Source organism: Pinus tabuliformis, chromosome 5_2 (assembly GCF_031772625.1).
Source record: "Pinus tabuliformis cultivar Carrire ecotype Pingquan chromosome 5_2, CPIR1, whole genome shotgun sequence".
Taxonomy (NCBI): domain Eukaryota; kingdom Viridiplantae; phylum Streptophyta; class Pinopsida; order Pinales; family Pinaceae; genus Pinus; species Pinus tabuliformis.
Genome location: NC_142306.1, coordinates 631,093,377 through 631,115,542, shown reverse-complemented (window position 1 = coordinate 631,115,542; position 22,166 = coordinate 631,093,377). Strand labels below are relative to the sequence as shown.

At 33.4% G+C, this 22,166-nt stretch overlaps 1 protein-coding gene across 1 annotated transcript; it reads right to left on the bottom strand.

The window, feature by feature from the left end:
* Positions 1–552: 552 nt before the first annotated feature.
* LOC149160623 (putative WD repeat-containing protein C2A9.03) lies at positions 553–1,908 on the bottom strand. The gene has a single exon (XM_089434661.1). It carries the CDS (start codon positions 1,906–1,908, stop codon positions 553–555), a length of 1,356 nt encoding a protein of 451 aa, XP_089290787.1.
* Positions 1,909–22,166: the final 20,258 nt, after the last annotated feature.

The window sequence follows — 22,166 nt, the reverse complement described above, 5'->3', positions numbered from 1 at the left end:
TCAATTTCTATGATGAATACTGCTAAAATATTTAAAATAAAATTAAGATTCCAATCGTCTTAAAACCTCCACGCTCTAGAGCTACCTAAATGAAATAAGTCTTTTTCATTCCGGAACAGCTTGAACTTTTTTGAGTTTCATCTTCAAATCAAAATGTGATATGTAATTTGATGAATTTGGAAAATAAGAGTATTCTATAGACATGGCAAAGGAAAAAGTCACCCTAATAACTGCGCCTATATATTAATTATACAAATTTGATACATTGTTTTATATTCAAGCAATCTACCTATCTTTTCTTCTTTGGCACCCATCAAAATTATAATTAAGTATCTCCAATAAATTGAAATTCCAATAACTTCCTTAACGCCTCCACTCTTGAGAGCCTACATAAATGAAATGCATTCGTTTCACCCGATAACAGCTTGCACCTTTGAGGTTCAAAATGTGATATGTAATTTGAAAAATTTGGAAACTTTGGAAACTAAAAGCTCTCACCAGCCATGGCAGAGGAAAACCCTATCCCTATAACTATTAACCTAACCAGACATTTCACGTTAGGCAATCAAGATAAAAAGACTGTTGCCTTCTTTTATATTCAAGCAGGCTACTCAACCTTCCATATTGGATACCGATGAAAAGTGATTCGCTGTCTGGACTGAATGAAATTCCGGTTATCTCCCCAAAGAAATCAATTTCCTGCCTCTTGTTAGACATGTGCTTCGACGTATCAAATATATGGACAAAATCAGCTTGCTCGGCCATAGCCATAAACTGTCCATCTGAGGAGAACCTGATAGATCTTATGGCAGCCATGTTGCCCTTCAGAACTGCAAGAGAGGTTGAGGTGTTTCGAACATCCCACAGCCTGCATGTTGTGTCTTGGTTCCCGGTAGCAAATACTGTACCATCTGGATGCCAAGCAGAGGAAAAGGAGTAATCCAAATGACCTTGAAGAGTTGCAACTACCTTTCCTGTTTGGCAGTCTGAAAGAAATCCCTCAACATTGTCCCCAACGGCAACAAACAACTTGTTATCGGGACTTACAGATGCACGATTAACAGCCCAGGGAAAGGAGAAGTGCTGAATGCGTGCAAATCCATCACTTGGATCAAATACTCGCACACAACAATCATTACTTGCAGTCATTACACGAGTTGCACCACCAAGACTCTGATAGATCTCTATTGAAGTCATATTGGCATTTTCACCATCTTCAATTTCAGTTATCTTCGAACAATAACTGACATCTTCTCTATCCAAATATTTACAGATAAACTCTCCCCCACACCCGCCAACCACAAGTAAATTATCCTTGACAGCCATGCATGTTATCGGGTCTTGTCTGAAATCAGCCAAGGCAGCCCCTAAATGGGTTCCCGGTGCAATGACTGGACCAATCACATTAACTAATTTACGACTTAGCGCAGACCAGTGAACAATAGAATTAGCCGATGAAAGATATACATCGTGCTTTGATGTTGCCCACACCAATTCCCTTAGTTGAAAGTGTCCATACGTAGGTTTCACTAACTTCGTATTGCTCTGAAATTCGTAGAAATTCCCCCCATTCTCGATATTTGCACAAATCTCACGTAGCTGATCCATGCGAAGTTGAGATTGAGGAACATCCCTCGGATTTTCATACGCTGTCATCCTATATTCTCTGTATTTCTGCCTTGTAAAGTTTATCCTCTGCCATTCAATTCCTTGAATATCTTTTCCTCTTCTGACTTCTGCAGCAGAAGTGTCATCATCTTCCTCGACATCATCATCATCATCAGAAGCATCCATTACAATATCATATTCAACATCATCATCAGAAGCATCCATTACAATATCATATTCAACTTCTGTATCTTCATCAGAAATAATCATTTCAGGCTCATACTCATCTGGCTGCGCCATATCTCAGTACACTTTTCAAAACACGGCTGAGTATGGTATCCTTCTCCAGGAGACGGTGCCTTTACCTACTAAACTATAACGCTCAGTAGCCAAAGAATCACTTTGTTAATTGATTGGATCATGGACGAAGAACCCAGATTGATTTGATCATGAGCGAGGAACCCAGTATCATTAATAGGAATGAAATATAGACACTTTGCAGTCTAGGCTTTGGGTCGGCCGCCGACATAACTCGGGCGTTTATGATAAATTGGCAAAAGAAAACAAACGGATACATTTGCCTAGATGAATGTGGGAAAATTTTGATTTAAAAAATTTACACATTTTCATTTTGGTTATCGAATGTCATGAACTCTTAACTTCGTACTTTCAAAATAATGTAATTGACGACTTGCCAATGTTATTTTTATTATCTAAAATGGTACGTTTATTTAAATGAATATTTTAAATATGATTAAAATGTGAGAGGATTTCATTTAACTTTCGGAAGTAATGTAATTGACTTTTAAGTTTATTTCACTTCAATATTTAATTAAATAAATACCGATAAAAATTCAATAAAATTTAAAAAAAAAAATTACTTCATTTTTATTTTTATTACTTTGTAATTAGGGGATTTTTTTCTGGAAAATTATTGATTTAATTTTTTTGGTATCAGCTTTGTTTTTAGAATTCAAGGATACAATATAACACCCATTTACTATCCAAAAGTTATATATATATATTACTTAGGGAATATGTAATTTTTTATATATAATTATCATTTAATCTTGGTTAGACATACATGAGATTCAAGATGGATAAATAACTATAGTTACTACTTGAATCATTATCTAACTTCTAGAATCAACACTTTTATGATTTTTTTTCCTTTTCAAACCATTGGTCTACACTTTATGTATGCTCTATAGTTCAAGTGTTTATTAAGGTTTTGGCTCCATGGTACAAATTGAAAGGATAATTCTGTTTAACCCTTACCTTTCTTCAGGCATTCCTTTACCAACATGTGGTGGGGTCTCTCATTTCCACATAATGGAGTTTTATGTGTTTATTCCTCATACGTCTTTTTTTTATAATCTCATTATCTTTCCTTTATACTACTAACCCTTATCCTAACACTATCAATTTCTCCTATAGTCGTCAGTTTCCAAGACATCTTCTCGAGTGCCAACTCTGATATTCTTGTTATGGTTCTGGGTTTCTTCAAGGGTTTATGTTACTAGTATTTTGCATATAATTCACAACATCGTTTCATCTTTAAAATCACGAAGTATTTTCTCTCATATTTGAACTGTAGGTGAGAGGTTCTACCTCGGTTCCAATTTCTCTTTTCTACAGTTAGGTTATTCTTCAAGTTACGACAACTAATAATTTTAGAAATATTTCCTTTGCTCGAGGTTATTGGGTTTCTACCCCTTTTCTGTTCAAGAGGTTCACATTATTAGATCTTCGTCCAAGGTTCAGATATGAACTTGTGGAGCTAGTTATTGATAAATTCCATTTTAAATATAAACTATGACATTTTTCCCTTGACGGGCCATGTATAAATTATTATCTTCTTTTGAAAACATTGAGAACCCTCTAAGAATCGAAGTTACGTTCTATGTTTTATATGAAATATATGGGTAGGGTAATTATAATTTTTCACGAAAGTTCGAGTTGTTTTCATTGCATATCAATATTTATTTTAGAGACCACAACTTCAACCCTTGACTATTTTACAGTTTTCCATTTCTCTCCAGATAACAATTATACTCTAGGATGTCTTCCTTATATATATTGGTTCAATGTTAATACATTATTTTGGTGAATGGAAAAGTATCCATTTTCTTCATAATGATTAGTTATTGACACAATGAATGGTTGCTGATGCCATGTCTCTACGAACTCAATCCTAATGACAATTTTTTTTTTATAGATATACGAATGTATTTTTTTCACATTATGGTCTTACCTTTTCTTATCTAACTGGAGCACCATTATCCTTTTGGCTCTAATCTTCTGTTCATATCTAAATGGTCACGCGTTAGGAAACATGATATAATATTCTTGTAATGCTTATGTTAATCACATCGCTATGGTATAATGAATATTTGATTAGAAATGATGTGCTTGCGGGTCACTCTACCGAGAATGTATCAATACTAATATTCTTGACACCTTTAACCAAATCTAGGCACCCAAACCATAATAATTATGATGATAGGATCTTTTTGCATGTATTTCATTTCCAATTGTCACACTCCACCTTGGGTTTCGAGAGGTCCACTCTGCACTTGCCACATATGTACGTTTCACATGAATGTAGGTGCTCAGTGACCACCTCTTCCATTGTTGCCAAACGTTCTAGAGGATCAAGGGTCACGATTCGCTTCTCAAACCCTAACCTCTCAAATCCATGTGTGGTTTATCAATCTATGATTTTCTTGCTACCTTTCTTGTTGGGTGGCTCTGCAACCTCCTTCTCGAACCATCTGACTATGCCTTGCTCCTAGATAGATTATGATCAGTTGAAGGTTTTTGTAATTTTGATTATCTGTGGTGACTTGCATGTCTTCCTTGTCACATAGGTGATTTGTTTAATATTCCATCTCTTAGTTCCATTCATGCTTGAGGGATTCCTTTCTTTATAGGATTCTCCATTCAGTTCTTCGTCAATGCTTTTAAGGCCACACTCCTGAGGGTGTTGTCTTTCCTTGACTCGGAACATACCTATAGGTATATGATTTCCATGGCTTCACCCTTCCCTTGTGAGATATTCTTTTTTCCTACTACATGCACCTCATTATTCTAGTGATTTTAGAATTAATAAATGGATTGTTGAATTGTGACTAGGGTTTTGCAAAAGGATTGATGCTTTGTCGCTGGCTCATAAGAATAACCCTTAAAACGTTATTCCACATGGTAATGTGGAAGAGGTTTTGTATTACATTTCAAGTTCCTTTGTTTCTCACCCTAATGTATTTTTCTGTATTCAAAATACAACCGTTGTTGTGTCTTTTTATTGAGCTATAGGTTTGGTGGGTGTGAACCATTACACGTTTTGGTTTCTAGTCCTAACCAGGTCAACACACTACCTTCTCTTCTACTATATTAGTCAAAATAGTGAACATGGTGCTTCTAACTGGTTTAGATATTATTTTATGCTCTTTCCCCTATTTTCTAGGTATTGAGTTGATCATGGTTTGCTTCTAGTTCTTTCTAAGCATGACAAGACTCAAAGCTTGTGTCTAAAGTTTCTCGATTCTTTTTAGTACAAGTTGGTAGAAAATTCCACTACTGGGGTTTCTAGATATGTTGATTTATTTGAAACAGGGGTTTTTAATACTGATTTCTTTCTGAGTAGTAAGAATTTATGTTAATGGATGATAATTTGGCATTTTACAGTAATCCCAACTTTACTTTTCTTCTTGAGGAAAACTCTTGGGTTGAGAAAAAATCCATCTCATAATTATCCTCTTCAAATGTACAACCCTCATTTTCTTTATAATGGGATTTTATTTGTAATGTTAGGGTGTTAACAGATTAACTCAAGAGGCCCTATTGCGTGAAGCATATACCTCTGTCTTTTGGACATCTTCTTAACTCTACTATGACTGTATAATTTATGTGCTAATTTGCAATAGGTGCCAATTGTGAATACTATGCTTTCTATTTTCTTCTCATAAAAGTTAATATTGTTGTACTGTTGACAATCGAAGTTACGTTCTATGTTTTACGAGAAATATATGGGTAGGTTAATCATAATTTTTCAAGGAAGTTCGAGTTGTTATCAATGCATGTGAATATTTATTTTAGAGACCGCACCTTCAACCCTCAACGATTTTACATTTTGCCATTCTTCTACAAATAATAATTATACTCTAGCGTGCCTTCCTTAGCTTGCATGGCTATATATACTCGTTCAATGTTAGTACATTATTTTGGTGAATGGAAAACTATCCATTTTCTTCATAATGATTAGTTATTGACACAATCAATGGTTGTTGATGTCATGTCTCTATGAACTTAATCCTAATGACATTTTTTTTTTTTTTTTTTTTTTTTTTTTTATATATATAGATATATGAATGTATTTTTTTCACATTACATTCTTACCTTTTGTTATTTAAATGGAGCACCATTATCATTTTGGCTCTAACCTTATGTTCATATCTAAATGGTCACATGTTAGGAAACATGATATAGTATTCTTGTAATGCTTATGTTAATATATTGCTAAGGTATAATGCGTATTTGATTAGAGATGATGTGCTTGGGGGTCACTCTACCTAGAATGTATCAATACTAATATTCTTGACCCCTTTAACCAACTCTGGGCACCCAATCCATAATAATTATGATGATACGATCTCTGTGCATGTATTTTATTTCCAACTGTCGCACTCCACCTTGGGTTTTGAGAGGTCCACTCTGCACTTGCTACATATGAGGTTTCACGTGAATGTCGGTGCTTAGTGACCACCTCTTCCATGGCTGCCAAATGTTCTAGAGGATCAAGAGTTGTGATTTTATCCTCAAACCCTAACCTCTCAAATCCATGTGTGGTTTATCAATCGATGATTTTCTCGCTATCTTTCTTGCCGAGTGGCTCTGCAACCTCCCTTTGGAACCATTTAACTGCACTTGGCTCCTAGATGGATTATGGTCAGTTGAAGGTTTCTGTAATTTTGATTATCTGTGGTGACTTAAATGTCTTCCTTGTCGCACAGGTGAATTTTTTAATATTCCATCTCTTGGTTCCATTCATGCTAGAGGGATTCCTTTCTTTACAGGATTCTCCATTCAGTTCTCCATGAATGATTTTGAGGCTGCACTCCTGAGGGTGTTGTCTTCCTCCGGCTCAGAACTTACCTATAGGTATATGATTTCCAGGGCTTCACCCTTCCCTTCTGAGATATATTTTTTTTCCTACTACATGCACCTCATTATTCTAGTGATTTTAGAATTAATAATTGGATTGTTGAATTGTGGCTAGGGTTTTTGCAAAAGGATTGATGCTTTCTTGCTGGCTCGTAACAAGAACCATTAAAACATTATTCCACTTGGTAATGTGGATGAGGTTTTGTATTACATTTCAAGTTCCTTTGTTTCTCTCCCTAATGTATTTTTCTGTATTAAAAATACAACCCTTGCCGTGTCTTTTTATTGAGCTATAGGTTTGGTGGGTGGGAACCATTAAAATTTCTAGTTTCTAGTCCTAACTAGGTCAACACATTACCTTCTCTTCTATTATATTAGTCAAAATAGTGAATATGGTTCTTCTAACTGGTTTAGATATTATTTTATGCTCTTTCCTCTATTTTTCAAGTATTGAGTTGATCATGGTCTGCTTCCAGTTCTTTCTAAGCATGACAAGACTCAAAGCTTATGTCTAAAGTTTCTTGATTCTTATTGGTACAAGTTGATAGAAAATTCCACCATTGGGGTTTCCAGATATGTTGAATTATTTGAAATTGGGGTTTTTAATACTACTTTCATTCTGAGTAGTAAGAATTTATGTTAGTGGATGATAATTTAGTGGTTTACAATAACCCCAACTTTAATTTTCTTCTTGAGGCCAACTCCTCGGTTGAGAAAAAATCCAACTCATAATTATCCTCCTTAAACGTACAATCCTCGTTTTCTTTATAATGGGATTATCTTTGTAATGGTACGGTGTTAACAGATTAATTCAAGAGGCCCTAGTGCATGAAGCGTATACCTCTGTCTTTTGGGCATATGCTTAACTCTACTATCACTGTATAATTTATGTGCTAATTTGCACTAGGTACCAATTGGTAATATTATACTCTGTATTTTCTTCTCGTAAAAGTTAATACTCTTGTACTATTGAAAATCGAAGTTACATTCTATGTTTTACAAAAAATATATGGGTGGGTAATTATAATGTTTTAGGAAAGGTTGAGTTGTTTTCATTGCATGTGAATATTTATTTTAGAGACCACACCTTCAACCCTCGACTATTTTATAATTTGCCATTCTTTTGTAGATAATAATTATACTCTAGCGTTTCTTCCTTAGCTTGCATGGCTATATATACTGGTTCAATGTTAATACATTATCTTGGTGGATGGAAAACTATCCATTTTCTTCATAATGATTAGTTATTCACAAAATGAATGGTTGTGATGTCATGTCTCTACGAAATCAATCCTAATGACAATTTTTTTCTATAGATATATGAATGTATTTTTTTCACATTACAGTCTTACCTTTTGTTATTTAAATGGAGCACCATTATCATTTTGGCTCTAACCTTATGTTCATATCTAAATGGTCACACGTTAGGAAACATGATATAGCATTCGTGTAATGATTATGTTAATAATATCGCTATCGTATAATGCATATTTGATTAGAGATGATGTGCTTGGGGGGCTCACTCGACCTAGAATGTATCAATACTAATATTCTTGACCCCTTTAACCAACTCTGAGCACCCGAACATAATAATTATGATGATATGATCTCTGTGCTTGTATTTTATTTCCAATCGTCACACTCCACCTCGGGTTTTGACAGGTCCACTCTGCACTTGTCAAATATGTAAGTTTCACGTGAATGTAGGTGCTCAATGACAACCTCTTCCATGGCCACCAAAAGTTCCAGAGGATCTAGAGTCGCGATTTGCTCCTCAAACCCTAACCTCTCAAATTCATGGGTGGTTTATCAATTGATGATTTTCTCGCTACCTTTCTTGCGGGTGGCTCTGCAACCTCCTTCTGAAACCATCTAATTACGCTTGGCTCCTACATGGATTATGGCCAGTTCAAGTTTTCTGTAATTTTGATTATCTGTGGTGACTTAAATGTATTCCTTGTCACACGGGTGATTTGTTTAATGTTCCACCTCTCAGTTCCATTCATGCTTGAGGGATTCCTTTCTTTACAGGATTCTCCATTGAGCTCTCCACGGATGTTTTTGAGGCCACACTTCTGGGGGCATTGTCTTCCTCCAGCTTGAAACTTACCTATAGGTATATGATTTCCAGGGCCTCACCTTTCCCTTGTGAGATATATTTTTTTCCTACTACATGCACCTCATTATTCTAGTGATTTTAGAATTAATAAATTGAATTGTGGCTAGGGTTTTACAAAAGGATCGATGCTTTGTTGATGGCTCATAACAGGAACCCTTAGAACATTATTCCACATGGTAATTTGGATGAGGTTATGTATTACATTTCAAGTTCCACTGTTTCTCAACCTAATGTATATCTTTTGTATTCAAAGTACAACCCTTGTTGTGTCTTTTTATTCAACTACAGGTTTGGTGGGTGTGAACCATTACACTTTTTGGTTTCTAGTCCTAACCAGGTCAACACATTACCTCCTCTTCTACTATATTAGTCAAAATGGTGAATATGGTCCTTCTAACTGGTTTAGATATTATTTTATGCTCTTTCCCCTATTTTCCAGGTATTGAGTTGATCATGGTTTGCATCCAGTTCTTTTGAAGCATGACAAAACTCAAAGCTTGTGTCTGAAGTTTCTGTATTCTTTTTGGTGCAAGTCGGTTTCCAGATATGTTGATTTATTTGAAATTGGGGGTTTTAATACTACTTCCTTTCTGAGTAGTAAGAATTTATGTTAGTGGATGATAATTTAGCGATTTATAGTACCCCAAATTTACTTTTCTTCTTGAGGCAAACTCCTCGGTTGAGAAAAATTCCATCTCAAAATTATCCTCTTCAAATGTACAACCCTCGTTTTCTTTATAATAGGATTTTCTTTGTAATGTTAGGGTGTTAACAGATTAATTCAAGCGGCCCTATTACGTGAAGCATATACCTCTATATTTTAGGCATTTGCTTAACTCTACTATGAATTTATAATTTATGTGCTAATTTACAGTAGGTGCCAATTGTGAGTACTATGCTCTATATTTTCTTCTCATAAAAGTTAATACTATTGCTTTTTTGTTCTGTGAGAGTTAATATTATTTTTCTTAAGTTCGTTCATCACTTCATTATTATTGTTTTGGTATGAGGGTTCATACAATGTTCAACATTTATGACTATTTCTATTCCATTTGTATGTAGCTTTCACATTGCTCCAAAAATTATTTTTCCAATTTTCATTTCATTAAAGGCATAAAAGTATGCTTGATTTTAGACTTTTGTGATCCATATTGATTTTGATAAATTCTTTCACATTAATCATGTAATGGGTTTTTGGTCAATGTTTTAAACCATCTAATGTGGTTCATCATCAGGACAAAGGTTCGAAACGTCGACCAAAAACTCAAGATGTGATTAATCTGAAATAATTTATCAAAACCAACATAAAAGTATTTACTTATGTGGCTTCCATATGTAACCTGCATCGATAATAAAAGGAATGGTTACTTGTTTTCAGTTGTGGCACATGCACACTATTAGTCTCTGATGAGGCTCATCATTGGGTAGTTATATGGGCCTTAATTCACCTCCTAGCTAGTGAAATCAACTCTTCTCACAATTTATTACATGTTCTGATTATATTTTGTTTAATGAGATGAGTTAAAGTGAGATATTATGCTTAGGGGACTAATATGCACTGAATGCAGGGTTGGAAGAGAAAATCAAGGAATTTCGGCAAGACTAATGTTTGAACCTTGAACGAGACAAGGGAGAGAGATTGTAGGAGGTAAATCCTCCTCATTTACTCCTCTACCATTCAAATATTCCTCCATTAATCACACAAGCTTGGAGTGTAATCAACCAAGTCATGAAGATCAAAGAGTAGTCGAGCATGTGATAGTCAAAGAGTTAGTTCGTCTCAAGTTTGCAAGTGATAGTCAAAGAGTTAGTTCGTCTCAAGTTTGGGAGCCTCGCCTCCCTAGATTTAAAGAAGTAATTGGGGACTTCAGTTTTATAAGTAGAGAGGCCTAGAGCCTCCTTACGATTTGAATTTTTGTTGTAAAAACACTAGTTATTTTCGAGCTCCAAACTTGTGGATTACATTGATGTAATTTTCTGTTTTGATAATGAAAATGAGCTTTTTCTTGATCCAGCAGTGAGTTAACTCAGAGGGCTGAAGCTATTGGGTTAGGGCCCAATGCTAGTAGTAAAGGATCCTTTTCTTTTAGATGTATGTTTGGCTTAGTTTCATATATCCATGGTTAAATTGTCTTTCGAAGTATTTTCATTGCAAGTAATGTACATTTGATTAGTTGTTTGTTAGTTTGCTTCCATTTGTGCTTTATTTCAGTAGCAGGTTTGAAGGGATAAAAGGAGCACCAAAAATCTCTTACTAGGTGTCTTGGCCTCACCTCTTCCCTCAGGGATCATGATTTGAGGAAAAGACCGTTATGCAGCCCCAAAAAAACAGATTTATATTTTCTCATAAGATTTAGAGTTTATTGTACTTGAACCAGCATTTGCTTAGTTTTGAAATTTTAGGATTTAATTGCCGTCTCTTCCATCCTCAGTATTATACTAGATCTCATCCATGATTCCATTTCATTCAATAATTTTCCTCATGCATGAAGTAGACAACTAGTTCATTAAATTCTAATTTTCTAGCTTGTTAGAATTCTTACTGTTTACATGACTTTTTGGAAATTATAAATGTTTGATGCAAAGTAGGTGCTTCAGAAATGTAAAGAAATCTCATAGAAGGCAACCACTTTCAAACTTCATCCATCCATAATCGTTCCTTTCTTTCACCAATATCTTCACCAACCTCATCATTTTACATATAAATCCTTCCAAGCATGTTGAGTGAATCCAACCATCTTCTAACCTTGGTTTTGAGTTCTGAGTGATCCTAGGGATTTTCTCACTCCATTCCACCCATCCACCACCTTCCCTAAGCCTTCCATAACCTCCAGGAACCATCATTTTCCTCTCGGCTATATCATGTAGAAATCTAGGGAATCTTGTAGGTTTCTAGTACATCCTGTAGGTTTCCCTGTAGTGGCATGTTTTGATGTCAAATTGAGGGAAAACCTATAGGAAGCCACACCAGGTCACCCAAGGGTATCCCAAACCTTCCAAACGTCTCCTAAACCTCCCAACCATCCACCATCATCACTAAGCCACCTGCCACATCACCAAAAGAGATTAGGGTTTACACTTGATTTTCCATAAAAAGAATAGAAAGAACAAAGAAAAAAATATTTCAATCCTTTACATGCATAGCAGTAATGTTTGATGTTTTGGACTTCCATGCTTAGGACAGTATAATTTCATACATCTTAGATTGGAATTATTGTAAAGCATAGTTTCTTAGCAATTAGTTAGGAAATGGTGTGTTTTAGCATTGAGTTTCTATCTCTTTCATTATTGTAGTAGATAATATTTCTCATAGAGTAGATTCCTTGTTCCTTCATTAGTTATCAAGCTTCTTTTGAACCCATAGAAGTCTGGCTTGAAAACCCTAGTGGTCTCTCACTAGCCGAACAATGACAAAAGGCAGAACCATCAATTTTACTTGTGTATAGAGCACTGTCACCTCCAAGTTTGTACGAGCCCTGGGTTGATAAAGTAAAGCTAGTAGCTCCAGGAGTTGCAGCATTCTTGTTGCAATACTAGTGCTCATCACTTTCTAGCATCGTTGCCAGGAAGGTGTCTAAGTAATATGTGATTACTGCTTTTTTTCTTGTATTTTTTGTTTCTAATATTCTACTATTACTTTCATTTCTGCAAAATTAATTTAGTTACTTCCTTTTTCGTTGTGCACTTTGGTTTCTGTTCCATTCTGCAGGAAATATTTCAATTAAATAGTTAATTTTTTTCACTCATTCAACAGTTTTCATTTTGTATGCAATACCAATTCTGCAACTACTTTCAAGTTTTAAAAAAACACAAAACAAAACCATTTCCATCCACTCTCAAGGAAGTACCTTTGTGCTGGTTGATGGGTTTACCTCGAGATAACATATCAACTTGGGCTCAGATGCAACAAGCCTTCAACAACAAGTATCGAGACTATTGTAGGTCTAAATACACTAAAGAGGAAATTTGTAGGATGACCTTAGGTAATGATGAATCCCTACAGGATTACGAAGAAAGATTCCAGCTTAGCTACAAAGGGCTAGGTGCACACTTGACCTTGAGTGACTGAAGCCGGTCCTACTTAGAGGAGTAAGGGAGGATCTTTTTGATACCTTACACTTGTTAGAAAGAGGGGATATCTACTAGTTACCCTATGAGGATATCAAGATTGTCTATAGAAACCCCATTATAGGGAAGCTAAGAAAAAGGGTAGGGGTAGTCAACCTTTGGTCAATCCATCCTCTTCCAATTCATCCATCAATGGTGAAATTGGAATTATGTTGGAGGATTTCAAAAGTGAGATACTGTAAACCCTTTCCCTAAATATGGATACTACGTAAATTAAGAGAAAGCATGAGGAAGCAGAGAGAGCCTTGGCCATTTTCTATCCTAGATGCACCAGGAGGCACCCTAGGAATGAATGTCCATTGAATTCTATTGAAATTTTCTCAGCCTGTGAAGAAAACCACTCCACAGACAAGTGCCCCTCTTTACCTGGAATCAAAGTTGTATATCAAGGAGCTAAAGGGGCCACTGAGCAACTCTATTACATAAGCCAAAGGAGACCTCATGGGCCTAGGCCATACCAGCAAGGCATGAAAGGGTCATCCCATGCATATTACAACCCCAACGAGACCACATCGATACCTTATTGGGGATCCCCTGCTCATCCTTCTTGGTATACACCTCCTCCTTGGTTCTTTGCACCTTAGTATCATTCCCAGCCAAACAGCTAGTCATTTCAACTATATTCCATGCCACAACCAGAGCGGAATTCATCGTCTGAGGGGTGGAGACCCCCATACAACAATGTTCCAGCTTTATTGCCTTCACCACCTGTCTAACCACAAATTTTACACTCTTCTCAACCTAAAAAAACCCAGATGCTTGCCCAGCTATTACAGGGAAAACTGTGTCGATTCGAACTGCTAGTCCCACTAAGACAGGTAGCTATCTTAGAAAAAAAAATGAAAGATTTTCAAGAATTCCTTTAAGTGTGATAGATGGCAGAGAAGAAAAGAGGACCAACCTAGACCTTCTGCTTTGATCCTAGCATGATTTCTCCTTTATTTGATAGAATTTGCCACTCCTCTCCTATTTGTCCTGCTTCGAAGAGTACTTGTAGAGTCAAAGTAACAGCAAACTATCAAAGCATCTCTATCTAAAACATCATAAATTATGTGGAATTAGAAACACATTGACCATACAATTGCATTCATAAACAATATGATTCACAATTATAAGATCATATGGAGGAAAACTTAAAGAAATTTATTAATAGTAATGCAAGAGAGGATTACAACCCAACTGCCTGATCCAACATCATCCTCCAAGCTGTAGAAGCCCTCTTCACCTCATGAACAAGCAAATCACCTAACAATGCAATGTCTCTTCTCACCAAACCTACAACACTTCCTTACAAAATACAAAATTCCAGCGTCTAGATCTCTCAGATGAGGGATCCATTTATAAATGTCTTGAAAGGGTGTGAGTCAGCTCTGGGTTTTTGATTAGTGTCACTTCACTAATAGTTCTTGTTTCCACTTGAAGATTTCATGATCTCTTACTCGTCCCTGGGCGAATTCAGAGAGGCAAGTGTCACAAGAGAAGTTTCTGGAAGATTCCATGATCATCCACTTGCAAACTGTCTCTACCATTTGTCTCTTCTCACTCATCGCACCCCACAAATGGCCATTTGATTATTCATTGCACCTAGCCAGTTAGGAAATCAGTATGCATCACACCTTGCCCATGGAGTAGTCTTTATGGTCTAGTTTTGGCCAGTTCTGAGTAGTTTTTCAGGTGGAACTTCTAGGAAATGATGTAATCTATTGACCATGATCCTTTAGGGTGTGAAACAAAACTTTTAGGGACTTAAGTAGCCCTTAGTTTATGGACATATGAGTTTGGGGTTGCAGTGCCCAAATATGTCTATAATAGCTGCCCCCTAAAGTGTGAGGTTGTAAATCTTCTAATGTCGGGTGAAATGCTTTATTCATGAGGATCTGAGGGATTCAACTAGAGGGTGACCTATATAATATACAATAAAATACATCATCATCATATTATTTTCATGATCTAGCTGAGCTGGGCATTCTCGTGCTTAGCTCTATAAATTCATTTTCATGTATATAGGATAGACAATCATCTGCTATTGCAAACTGGTGATTCTTCGCATGAAGAGTCATCTTCCCTGGCTTAGATGACTATCTGTGCAACTTCTGTGTACAATTGATTTCTTTATTTTTCTGAATTATTTGTTATTTCCTTATCACTATTTGAGTTATCTAATTAGTGGTTGTGTTTGTACCCATTCATTGAAAAATCTAAAATCATGGTTGTTTCTTTTTTATTTTAGTGGAAATATGGGCCTCCTCATTTGAGGGATAAAATGTCTTTACATGTGGTTGAGTTGAGTTTATAGGAGTTGATTAGGCAATAGGTGTCTTATGTTGCTATATGTTGTCTTAATTGTGAGCCAAAGTATTCATATATCTTTTTTCATCATGTGTATATTTCCATCCATATATTTTCTTCTTAGCATCTAGGTGAGGATAGAGCCCTTGAGAATATGGAAATACATTCAAAATATGACTAAATTGTTGACAACTTCTACAACATAAAGCAATATTTTCATAGTCCATTAGCTATAATAATCCTTATCCATCCACTTGAGAGGGATTTTATCCAGTAACCCTATGTTGAGATATACTTTAACACATAAGAAAGCAAATGTAACAATTCCTTTCACAACCCTTTCAATGTCTATCTTAATGAAAAAATCTATTAAATTTCTTATAGTCGCTACGAAATTTTGTTGTATCAAATGAATGAATAGGTTACAAAGCCTTACCCTGACTCGAGTGTCCAAATCCGTCATGGAAATAGGTTGAAAGTTAGGGAACAATGGTTGAAATAAGAGACCATAATGACCCAAAAGCAGGGGACCCTCATCGAAAAAAAATTGTCCTCTAAATTTCTGAAGAATATTTTTAAACAAAATTATATATTTTTATTCATGGACCAATTCTACTACACTTATTTCCAAAGGGAAAGTGTTGAGAGAGAGAGTGTATGTGTTTCTAGGGAGGAGATAAAGAGTCAAAGGAATGATGGTAGGCGATATAACCAATGTAGATCCATCTTAAGCCCAGAGCTATCAAGTGGTGAGAGGGATCAAATACCTTGAGGTGCAAACATTTCCTGACATATTACACTAAAATAAGAGGTTTGCACTAGAACAAATTTGATCCATAGTAGTGATTGGTAGATATAAGGTTAATATGGATCTAGGTTGGGGTAAACTTTTTGACTTGTCAAAATACACAAAAATAAAAATAAACATTAAATTAAATTTTAAAATAAAAAATTATAATACTTACAATTATAAGTATTATTTAAAAAAAATTGACTCATTCAAATTACATAAAATTAAAAGTTAAAATTAAAAACTAAAATGAAATAGTTAATTATAATTAATATTTAGAAGAGGGTAGATCATCTTAACTTCATCTACCAAGTAGGAAGACACTCTTCCATTGGGATAACACACTTAAAAGAATTATGTGAAGACTTATGGCAATCATGAAAACTACATATATGGTCATTTATCTTAAAGAATATACAACAACAACAAAAACTGACACATTATATATAATCTTTATAAAAACTAAATCATGTAGACCATATCTTTAACTTACTAAATCTACAAATTGCCCCAAAAAGGGAAAAGAGAGGTGGATTATATCTCTAGCAAAAAATTTCAAAATCTTATATTAGTATACAGTTAAATGTTCATGTATACAGGAATCTATAAAGATAGACTATATAAAGAGTGCATCATTAAAGATTTAGGCAACACCAAGAGGCACGTTGGTAGTGCCAAAAGAGGGGAGGATCTGCATAAGAGATAATTAAAAACTATATCCAAGAAAAGAAACTCTAATGTAGACCCCATTTATATTATTTTGAGTTATCCCATTGGATTATGAAGGATTTATAAAATGCTTTGAATTTTTGTTCATGAGTGACAGCAATTGAGAATTTGGTTCACACCAAAGGAATTTGTTGAAAGCTTAAGTGGAAATATGTACTTCTCATATGAAATCATGCCAAAATTATCATGCATTAAGCATTGGAGAAGTAGGACATCTAGAGAGATATTGATTGTAAAGGGGTTTCACTAGTAGAGAGATATTGGAATTGATAATGCAATAGGAAAAGAAACCAAAACACACTAGAGAGATATTGGACATGATAGTACAATAGTAAGAGCAACCAAATCACACTACAAAAAGAAGCAAAAAAAAATAGATAAAAATGTAAAACTTACATCTTTTGGAAAGTGCAAGAGAGACATTGGATATGATAGTGCAATAAGAAAAGGAACCAAAACACACTACAAGAATAAACAAAACTCATAGATAATAAAATAAAGCTTACATTTTTTGTAAAGTTCAAATTGCATAATAAATTTATAAATGTTATGTTAAAGCGGAAAGCTTGATTGAAGAAAGTGCGACTTTCAAATTTGTTGATAGTGTGATACAAAGTTAATTAAAAATATATATTCAAATGTGTACTTAAAAAAACATCTTAGAATAAAACTATTTCAAAACTTCCACTACAAAAAATATCACGTCTATGTCTTACAAAATGACATAATGCATCCCAACATCATTGAATTCGCCCATAAAAAGACACACCATAAGGGAAAATAGAAGGCTAAATTCAATGAAAATAGTCTCAACTGATGCTCTGAAAACAGTCACAGTTGTGTGTACACGCTAGTCCACTTCACTAAAGTAGCGTATATAAATTTTTTGGGAAATAAAATTATTGATCTGATAATACCGATTCACCCTCCTCTTAGTATTATTTCCAACAGATCCATGGTATTAGCTGATGGTATTATATCTAAGCCTATTTAGAGAATAATAATATCCAAATTAAATTCGGGGAAAATATCCTTGGTTAAGAAAATGTTCTATGTTTCTAAATGTATATGTGGTTAACTTATATATTAGTTGTTTTTATAGCTTATAATAATTGAGTCCAGATACAGTCTAGCGTACTGCAGTAGAGATTTTCTAATAGCGTAGTGTAGTAGAGATATTGTCATGTAATATCATGTTTAACATTTTGATGAAGAGTTATATTTAAAATAATAAACATAAAATTAAAAGTTATATTTATAATTATGTTTTTTTTGAAACATTTTAACTTGCTCAAGTTACAAAAAAGAAATACAGTGAAAAACATAAAATTAATAATTATAATTATAATTAGGAATTAAGCTATCCTAGATCCATATTAACTTCGGATGTACCAAGTGCCAAGAGGGATGGAATCTGTTAATTTGTGAAACTCTTTTAGAGTGAAAATAGATTTGATCCCTGACAATAATTTGAAATAACGTTATAATTTAGTTAGCTCTTATGATTTTTTAAATTTTAAAAACATGAGACATATCATGAATTAAATATTTTGATATTTAATATGGATTGATATCTATGGACATTTACTAACCATTTAATCATCGTAGTCTATTATGTCTTTTGTAGGATTTTTCAGTCTAATTTGTACAAAATTTGGTAGGTATTTCTTGGAATCACATGTTTGAGATAGCGTTGAATCTATATATTGAGTTAAAACCCAATTTAAAAAAAAAAAAAACAGAAAAAATTTGATGCATTCCATTGGAAAAATCCAAAACTTATAATGTTTAGACAACACCCATTTAATCTATATGGATACCCTAGTTGATATAAATTTAAAATTAAAAGTTTTTACAACAAGAGGCACTCTTCAACTAGTATGGAAGAGATGTTGTAATGTCTTATTATCTTATATAAATATTTTGACTTGGTCAAATTACATAAAAATAAAAGTAAACTAAGACTAAAAAGAAGTATATATATATATATATATATATATATATATATATATATAAAATAACCAGAGAGACTATATATCTTGACGTGTAAATATTTCCCCAAGTTTTACACTAAAAAAAGTTGATAGATCCATAATTAAGATTAACCTAAATTAGATAAATAAAAATGTGGAATACAAATTTTCTAAATATCTAACAATTTCATCTAAATTCACAAAAGAAAACCTTAATCATAATATTAAATATTAAATATTATAAAAATAAAAAGTAAAAAATAATAATTATAATATGCCTAAATAATTATATAATTTACGTAATATTTCAAACAAACTGAAGCTCAATTTGACACAATTATATTCTTGCTCCTTTAAAATTTCTTTATTATAGTATATAGTATACGAAACTTTATTACAATAATATATAGAATATGGAATAGTAATAAAATTTACAAAATTCTATAATATTAATTTATGTTTATAATTTTATCATATTTAACAAAATGTTAATATTTTAATCTTCATAAATATTTATGTAGAAAATAATAAAGAAACTACAAATATAATGTTTTAACATCTTTGTGAAACTAAACTTTACGTATAACGTTTTTTCAAAATTATTGTTTTAGATTGGACTCAAAAGAGTCGATAATAAAAATTAATGTAGGTAGTTAATAACAAGCCGACATTAGAATTTAACTTTCATTTTTAGCATGGGAACATAGAAAAACATATGTGAATTAGAAAGAGATTCCTATTTATAATTAAATATTATTAAGTTATTTTTATTTTATATTTTTGAAATAAGATTTATGTGGATTTTTATTTATTTCATAACCAACCTAAACCTATTTTAATCTAAAATATTAGTTGTAGTGGCTAGGAAGTCAGGAAGGATAATTTGGTAATAAATCAATTTAATATGGAAAAAAAAATGAGCAAACAATTTAGTTGGAGAAAAAAATTTAAAAAATTAAGTAAATCTTCCCTTAAACTAGTCCTTAAAAATCCCTATGAGTTGATCCGTAAGATTTAATATGATGAGAGAATAAATCTAGTAAATAATTTAGTTGCAAGAAACACTGAGAAAAGGGTGGGATAAAGTAAACGTGGGAGATAAGGCAGCTTTAGTGGAAAAAAATCTTAAGTGGGTTCGCAAACGCTGAAAAGCCGAAAACAACTAAAAAATCTTCTAGGAAAGTAATACATAAATATACCTCATAATCAGCTAAAAAAATCTTCTAGGAAAGTAATACATAAATATACATCATAATCTTCTAGGAAAGTAATACATAAATATACCTCATAAGGTATCACAAGGGTGAAGATTTTAGAGAAAAAAATAATAATATTTTCTCAAAACAAACTACGGAATCAGTTCATCAGTTCATGGTTAGGTGGATAATGTTTCCTCTTGGGAAACCTTTGAGCAATATACATCAGGAATAAAGTCGGACTTTAGTGTTCTCATTTGAGTTACAATTAGTATCTAATTATATCATAAAACAATTAGTATCTAACTATATTTATGATAGAGCATGCTAATTTGAATCTGATTACAATCAAGATAGGTTGTGTTGGTTAGAGCAGGATGGCTTTTATAATAAACTCGATTTTTGAACGTGTAAATATATTTTTCTTGTGTATAGATTGAGCTCGAAAGAAAATTTCATAATTTTTAGTTTGGGAGAAAATATTTGTTGATAATATTTTTTAAAACATTTATATTGGTTATATCTATATTATAATAAACTAGTTGAACAATATCAGTTACTAATGTTATGTACTTTATTCATCATTTTTACTTTATTCATCATTTCTTATAGCTTGGTACGACATCTGAAATATATTTTATGTTGATAAAGAGTGGATTCCATCTATTAAATAAAGATTGAATTTGGAGATACTTGTAGAATATAATTAATTTGAAGTAGAGGTTCAATTAAGAGTAGTGAACGTAGAAAACTAGACAATTATTATAGACTAGTTGTATGTTGAGTATTTATAGAATAGGAAGAAGGAAAAAGAACTTTATAATTACAATTAATTATGGATGTCCTTAAATAAGGAAAGAACATAATGTTAACGGGAAATGTCACACTATATGAGAGAATAGCTGATTTAGAGTTAGGAGTCTCTTTTTAAGCAAAGACATAATTATAACTTAGGTAGTTCGATGTGCGCTAGAACATGGACAGATCAAAGAAAAATTAAATCAATTAATGGCGGACTAGAATCAATAAACCAACGATATAAAATTTAAGAAAAAAAAGTTAATGTAATGAAGGGTAGAAACCCGATTTCATACTCGGTGAATAAATAGGCACGGACAAAGAATAAAACCACTGAATGTATCCCCAAATATATTGAATCTCCTAGCACACTTAAAGAGAGTACTATGCTCTTTTGAAAATAAGAAATAGAATTCACAAGTGCGTAGGAAGGGACCAAACTGCGACAACAAATCACTATTAGAGGCCAGGTAGTCTCTTCAGAAATGCCTCAGATGAAGTAATAAATTTTCTTGTTAATACTGACATTTGGTACAAGAAAACTTAAGGCATAATTTTTTCCATCAAAGGTGCATAAGAGAATAAGTAATTCGAGTAATAAATCCTCACTATAAATAAATAAATAAATAAATAAATAAATATATATATATATATATATATAAAACAGCCCATTGAATATTAGTAGAAAACGTAAACATCACACAATATGGTTGAAACTGCACGGGTCAATTCGGTGGAACAAGAATAATTCGAGATTCCTACAGACCCAATTGTGTATACCATGGAAATAAAGAAAAATCATAAACGTAGCAAGGAACTTCATTCCAATATAGAAATGAATTATATCGATATGAATGTAAAGTAAATATGCAAACAAGTTATCATATATACATAAACTCTCTAATGTCATAATATATCGAGAACATATTAGTGAAATAAGCCTTCAAACGGTTAAAAAGGAAACCAGGAAAAGAATTCAGCTAGAGAGTACAGCCTCATAAGGCTCTCGTCATATAATTGAAACATAATCATACTTCAAGAAGACATAGTTAAATTCAAAATCTCCATATGGAGTTGCTCACTACAATTCACAAATTTTAAGGAAGTTGTACGTTACCAAAGTCCCTGACAACGACATAGCATGACCTGATGAACCAGAAAAATAGAACATTTGTGCCTATGGGTAACCGCTAACATCGGATTGTCTTCACACTAGTGATTAACTCATACTTTGAGGGAAAACTCCTTCAGGAAGTCACACAAGAAACTAACTAGTCACCCAAGTTTGGACATTTCATGAAGCGCAGCGAAATGCCATTGAGCTGCAAGGAATATTACCTGTAAATCAAACAAGGGTAGATATAAGTTATTTT